General features: G+C 39.0%; 1 protein-coding gene across 1 annotated transcript; it reads right to left on the reverse strand.

The window, feature by feature from the left end:
• Positions 1-976: 976 nt before the first annotated feature.
• Positions 977-1,942, reverse strand: LOC120221473 (olfactory receptor 688-like). Its single transcript, XM_039218871.1, has one exon. The coding sequence runs from the start codon at positions 1,940-1,942 to the stop codon at positions 977-979; it is 966 nt and encodes a 321-aa protein (XP_039074802.1).
• Between the last annotated feature and the right edge of the window lie 4,910 nt (positions 1,943-6,852).

Here is a 6,852-nt window from a genome sequence, read left to right on the forward strand (position 1 = left end):
TAGGCTTCTCTTTGCAAAGTCTGCTATAATGCCATGTGATTGAGTCGGGAATGTCACATCCACGTGTTATCTTGGAGCCAAACTTCCACCCTTATCGATCTATACTCTGGAATATAAATAAATTTAAAAAATTAGACCAACTTTCCCTTCTTTTTGTTCCCAAACATATACTATTTCTTTTACAGGAAAAAATCCTCTTTAGATATTTTTGGTGACCGTTATACTTTCACTGAACCATTGGATATCATTAGGATTTTCTGAATTCAATAGAGAAATCCAAGTAGTGTTGAATGTTAACAAAATGTAGTTGGAATATTCCTCTTTAGGCTCTAATGCAAATAAACTCAAGAGGTGGTAAAAACTTTATAAGTAACAAAATAATTACTGTCAAAATCTTGATCTACATTCTTAAAGCTAACAGGTTTCCTTTAGAGTGACTATGGAAGATTTAAAAAGTGCTGTGTTTACTATTTGACAGGAAAATTGCTGCCAAATTTAAATTGAATTTCTTTTATCAAAAGGCAAGAAATTTATAATTTCACTTGGATATCATTCCTTTTTAACGTCATCTTAATTTATGTTTCAAAAAATTAGTAACAAGGTTGAATATAGAGAAAAGGGTAAAGGTTAAGAACAGAGACTGGTGCCTGAATGCTTGGATTCTAAGCTCACTCTGCAACTTCCTTCCTATTTGACCTGGGTCAAGTTTACTAACTTTTTTGCCTCACCTGCAGAATGTGTAAGTAACAATTGTACATGTTTCAGATGGTTGTTATGCAATTGTATGAGTAAATATTTGAGAAATGCTTAGAACAGTGCCTAGCACATAGTATGTGCTGTACAAAAGAGGTTAATTAATTTGAATCAATATTTCTAGCAATTGGGAGACATGGAATTTTAACCTAGGGCTGTTGTGCTCCAAAGCCTGTGCTCTTTCTGTAATACCAAATGTAAAATTCTGCCATCGAAAGTTAGTTCACTTCCTGGACACATTCTCACCCAAACCAAGTACCTTCTGGAAGCCCACTCTCAGCTCCTGGGTCCGGAGGGCATACACCATGGGGTTAAAGGCTGGGGGCATAACATTATGCAGCACATTGAAGAGAACAGGGATGATGGGGACCTTTCTTCCCGCCAGGTGAGTGACAGACAGCACAATAACGGCTGTGTAGAAAAAGACAATGAGGATGAGATGGGAGCTGCAGGTACTCATTGCTTTTGATGTTGCTTCAGCAGAGTTCAGCCTCAGCACTGAGCGAACAATCAAAGCATAGGAAGCAAAGACCAGACCCATGTCACCCCCAATAATAACCCATGCCAAGATCAACTGATAAAATCTGTTAATAGTGATGTCATCACAGGCCAGACTAGTGACTCCCAAATTAGAGCACAGACAGTGGTCAATTTCATTTCTGGAACAGTAGTGTCGCCGGGCAGCCAGTATGGGTACTGGGATAGTCAGCAGGCCATTCCTGAGCACCATGGACAGGCTAGCTTTGATCACAAAAGCCTCATTGACTATGGAGGGATACTGAAGGGGGTGGCAAATGGCTACATATCTATCCACAGCCATGCAGAGGAAGATGCCTGACTCCATGGCCATGAAAGTGTGGATGGCATAGATCTGAGCAAAACATTCAGGGAGGCTGATGGCCTTGGCATCAAACCAGAGAATGGCCAGGATCTTGGGCATGATGGTGGTAGCCAGGCCAATGTCCACAAGAGCCAAGATGCCAAGGAATTGATACATGGGCTGGTGCAGGGAAGGCTCATGTTGGATGGTGGTCAAGATGAGGATGTTGGCACCAAGAGCTAAGATGTAGAGCAGAGCCAGGGGCAGGGAGAGCCAGTGCTGCCACTCATGAATGCCTGGGAGCCCCATCAGGATGAACTCAGACACTTGCAACCTTGAGCTATTGATTATACTCAGGGTGGTATCCATATCATGGGATGTCTTCTTCTCTGCATCTGCCTATGGATTAATGGAAGCAAGAATAGTCTGTGGTTAGCTTAGCTGAAGGTTAAAAATTCTGTACATGTATAAAACTCACTATATTAATTCAGTTCTGTTAAATATAATGCATCCTTTATCCCTTTGAGACTCTGGGAAAAGCTTACCTAAGAATAAAAGAAGGTCCAGTGTAGATAATAAGATAAAGATTTAATATAATACAAGTAATGATTTGCTGATTCTATGTGCCTAAAATCCTGCATATATTTTTATATGCTGGTGACATGAACATAATGTGGGAGACAGATACATTATAAAGAGACAGACATATCAGGACTGTTCTAGCTTTCAGTGGTTGCCAATCAAAATATCACAGATTAGGTGACTTAACCAATGGAATTTGTTTTCTCACAGTTTTGTGGGCTATAAGTCCAAAAACAAGGTGTTGGCCGTCCTGGTTTCTTCTAAGTCCTCTCTCTTTGGCATATAGATGGCCATCTTCTTCTGATGTCTTCACATTGTCTATTGTTTATAAATGCACGTCTGTGCCCAGATTTCTTCTTCTTAAGGACACTTGTCACATTGGATTAGGGCCCATGGTCAAGATTTCATTTTAACTTAATTACCTCTTTAAAGACTTTTTCTGCAAAACTGTTAATTCTGAGGTGCTAGAGATAAGGATTTCACTGAAGCATATAACTGATCCATAACAAGTAAGTAAAACTAGGGAGTAGAGGTGATGTCTCCATTCTTGGGGATTTCAGGAAGAGAATATGTGGTCGCAGTTAGAACTCTGGCCAGGCTTTTTGAGTGCCTTGTTGTGCCTTGTTGTTGGAGAATAATTTCTGACATAAAGCACTTCATTTAATCTTTATCATACAGCTGAGAAAACAGGTTGAATGGTTTGTCTGGATGAGATCCATGTATCCAAATCACTAATAAATGTCAAAGCTATAGCAAAATTTTAATTTTAATGTTATGCATTCAAATCCAGAACTCCTTCCATATAATCTTGGCCAATAGATTAGTACCCTATAGAATAGCATTTGTTTCCTTTTTTGATTATGAAAGGAATGTTAAAGACATAACTAGAGCTGTATTTTTAAATCCCCTATGTTATTAACAAAAGATAGAAGGAGAGACAAGTGGCAACAAACTTCAATTTTTAAAATATTTATTTATTTTTGAGAAAGAGAGAGAGACAGAGCAGGAGAGAGAGAGAGAGAGAGAGAGAGAGAGAGAGAGAGGCAGATACAGAATCTGAAGTAGTCTCAGACTCTGAGCTGTTAGCAGAGAGCTTGACTCAGGGCTCGAATTCATGAACTGTGAGATCATGACCTGAGCTGAAATCAGACGCTTAACCAACTGAGCCACCTAGGCTCCCCATGGCAACAAACTTTCAACAGCTACTATATTTCTATATGGTACAAAATGAAAATATAGCACGTATATTTAGACTTTTTTAAAAAGCAATTTTGTGGCTTACTTTCACTGTTGATCCTCTTCATTTTTATATTCTTGGTTTTGTTAATTGTTTAATTTTTGGAGAACCTTTCAAGTAATTGTATCAAAAGTGTACCTGAGAGACTGATGTCAGCAAAATGGTGAGCTAGGAAGCTCTAGGTCCTTGTTCTACCACAGATCACTAATCAAGCAACAGATTGACCAAAATAACTTTGTGGGAGTTCTAGACACTGAGAAACTAAGGATCTATAGGAACCAAGTTTTTGAATGCCCAAGCAAAGAAATGCCACACTCAAAATTGCAGGAGTTTTCATAGCATTTTCTCACTCTTGCCTCACCCTCTCCTTTATGCAGTGTAGTATGTGCAGGAGGAATCCATCCAATTCTTAGTTCCTCCTTTGAGAGGTAAGTTAAAAAGTAGTTTCATGGTCTTCTGACTGGGAAGTCCCATCATCTTAGAGCTCTACCTCATTACTCTCCTATTTTCAGATCATAGACTTTAGTCTCTACAAATGTGAAGAGCTTGTGAGAAGGGAGTTACTAGTAGTTGTGAAGATCAAATAAGGAAAGCCAGTCATGGTAGTGGAAGGCATATACTAACCAAATTTAAATTCAGGACAGAATTACTGGAAAGTGGGATACCCCCTCACCTCTCAGGATATAGATTATTAGTTGGTTTCCTTACTACTTCAGGAGGATCTTTGAAGAGGCTTTCACACTGACAGTGCTTTCTTTAGCGGCTTCTGCTCTCCTGGCTTCAGCTGTCTTGTTCAGCTATTTGTTGTTCAGTGCAGATCTGTAAATTTGTTTGTCATCCCTGTAGTGTGGGGTTTTAGAATAAATTAGATCCTGGGGATGCCCTGGTTTGGTGTGCTGCTCTATAAGCCCTCCCCACTCTATTATAACCATCCTCCAGGGTGTGATGCTTTGTTTTTTTAAATTGAAATAAGGCCTCTAGTGCCCTAGGGGTTAGCCAAGTAATTTCAGGGAGTAGACACATTCAACACTAATCTTAGGGCAGCCAACCAGATGGATAGCTTTCCACTGCAGACTCCCCAGAGCTTAACTGATGAATAATGTCCCTCAAATTGTAGGACAGTTCTGAAGTATCCCCCCTTCAAATACATGTTTACTTCATATCCCTTCAAGAGACTGCCTCTATTTATTTTTTCCTTCACAAACTTTGTGAGTATTGATTACTCTTCCTCATCTCCTTAGTATTTATTTCACTACAATTTAATTTTTGTTTCAGTATCACACAGAAATTGCTCTTGTTAATACTCTCAACTTGCCAAAAATCATGGATTTTTTCTAAGAATGTAATCTTACCTAAACCCTCTCTAGTATTTGTCTGTGTTGATCAGTTCCTTCTAGGACCACTTGCCTCTCTCGTCTTTCATGATGTGGTACCTTTAGTGTTAATTAAACTGAAAGAGAAAGAAGAGTGATATTGTATTCAGATCAATCCACCTTTACGAGAAATGTATTGGTTGATAAGTATGTCTAAAATGGCAGTCTCAATTCTATCTCTACTTTATTTCTGGGACACTTATCACAACAGGCCAAATTATGGACTTATTTTTTTCTCATTTTGATTTGTAAAATTATTTGCTTATTCTTTGGGTTGTCTTACTTTTTTGATGATATCATTTGAAGAACAAACATTTCTATTTTTTTTAATTTTTAATTTTTTTTCTTTTTTAATAGTTTATAGTCAAGTTGGTTTCCATATAACACAAGTGCCCTCCTCCATACCCATCACCCCCATCTGCCCTCAGTTTGTTCTTGGCATTCAAGAATCTCTCATGGTTTGCCTCTCTCCCTCTCCCCCACTATTTTTCCCCTTCTTCTCCCCCATGGTCCTCCGTTAAGTTCCTCCTAATCCTCCTATACATGCAAATATATGGTACCTGTCCTTGTCTGCCTGACTTATTTCGCTCAGCATAACACCCTCAACGTCCATCCATGTTGTTACACATGGCCAGATTTCATTCTTTATCATTGCCATGTAGTATTCCATCATATAGAGATACCACATCTTGATCCATTCGTCCATTGATGGACACTTAGGCTCTTTCCATGTTTTGGCTATTGTTGAGAGTGCTGCTATGAACATTGGGGTATATGTGCTCCTATGCATCAGCACTCCTATATCCCTTGGGTAAATTCCTAGCAGTGCTATCGCTGGATCATAGGGGAGTTCTATTGTTAATTTTTTGAGGAATCTCCACACTGTTTTCCAGAGGCGCTGCATCAGTTTACATTCCCACCAACAGTGTAGGAAGGTGCCCGTTTCTCCACATCTTCGCCAGCATCTAGAGTCCTTTGATTTGCTCATTTGAGCCACTCTGACTGGCATGAGGTGGTATCTCAGAGTGGTTTTGATTTCCCTGATGAGGAGGGATGCTGAGCATCATTTCATGTGTCTGTTGGCCATCTGGATGTCCTCTTTGGAGAAGTGTCTGTTCATATCTTCTGCCCATTTCTTCACTGGGTTGTTTGTTTTTCGGGCGTGAAGTTTGGTGAGTTCCTTATAGATTCTGGATATTAACCCTTTATCTGATATGTCATTTGCAACTATCTTATCCCATTCCGTTGGTTGCCTATTAGTTTTAAGGATTGTCTCCTTTGCCTTGCAGAAGCTTTTAATCTTGATGAGGTCCCAATAATTTATTTTTGCTCTTGATTTCCTTGCTTTTGGGGATGTGTCAAGTAAGAAGTTGCTGCGGTGGAGGTCAAGGAGGTTGTTTCCTGCTTTCTCCTCTAGGGTTTTGATAGTTTCCTGTCTTACATTCAGGTCCTTTATCCATTTTGAGTTTATTTTTGTGTATGGTGTGAGAAAATGATCCAGTTTCATTCTTCTGCATGTTGCTGTCTAGTTTTTCCAGCACCATCTGTTGAAGAGGCTGTCTTTTTTCTATTGGATACTCCTTCTTGCTTTGTCAAAGATTAGTTGGCTGTACATTTTTGGGCCCAAATCTCAGTTCTACATTCTGTTCCATTGGTCTATGTGTCTGTTTTTGTGCCAATACTATACTGTCTTGATGATGACAGCTTTGTAGTAGAGGATAAAGTCTGGGATGGTGATGCCTCCAGTTTTGGTTTTCTTCTTCAATATTACTTTGGCTATTTGGGGTCTTTTGTGGTTCCATACAAATTTTAGGATAGTTCTAGTTTTGAGAAGAATGCTGGTGCAATTTTGAATGGGATTGCATTAAATGTATAGAATGCTTTGGATAGTAATGACATTTTAACTATATTTATTCTTCCAATCCTTGAGCATGGAATATTTTTCCATTTCTTTGTGTCTTCTTCAACTTCCTTCATAAGTTGTCTATAGTTTTCATCCTACAGACCTCTTGTATCCTTGGTTAGGTTTATTCCTAGGTATTTTATGGTTTTTTGTGCAATTGTGTATGGGATCAGTTTCTTGATTT

This window comes from Hyaena hyaena, unplaced genomic scaffold (genome assembly GCF_003009895.1).
Source record: "Hyaena hyaena isolate Hyena2069 unplaced genomic scaffold, ASM300989v1 scaffold_779, whole genome shotgun sequence".
NCBI lineage: Eukaryota > Metazoa > Chordata > Mammalia > Carnivora > Hyaenidae > Hyaena > Hyaena hyaena.

Coding starts and splice junctions, on each gene's coding strand:
- LOC120221473 (XM_039218871.1), bottom strand. CDS start 1,942: ATGGATACCACCCTGAGTATAATCAATAGCTCAAGGTTGCAAGTGTCT.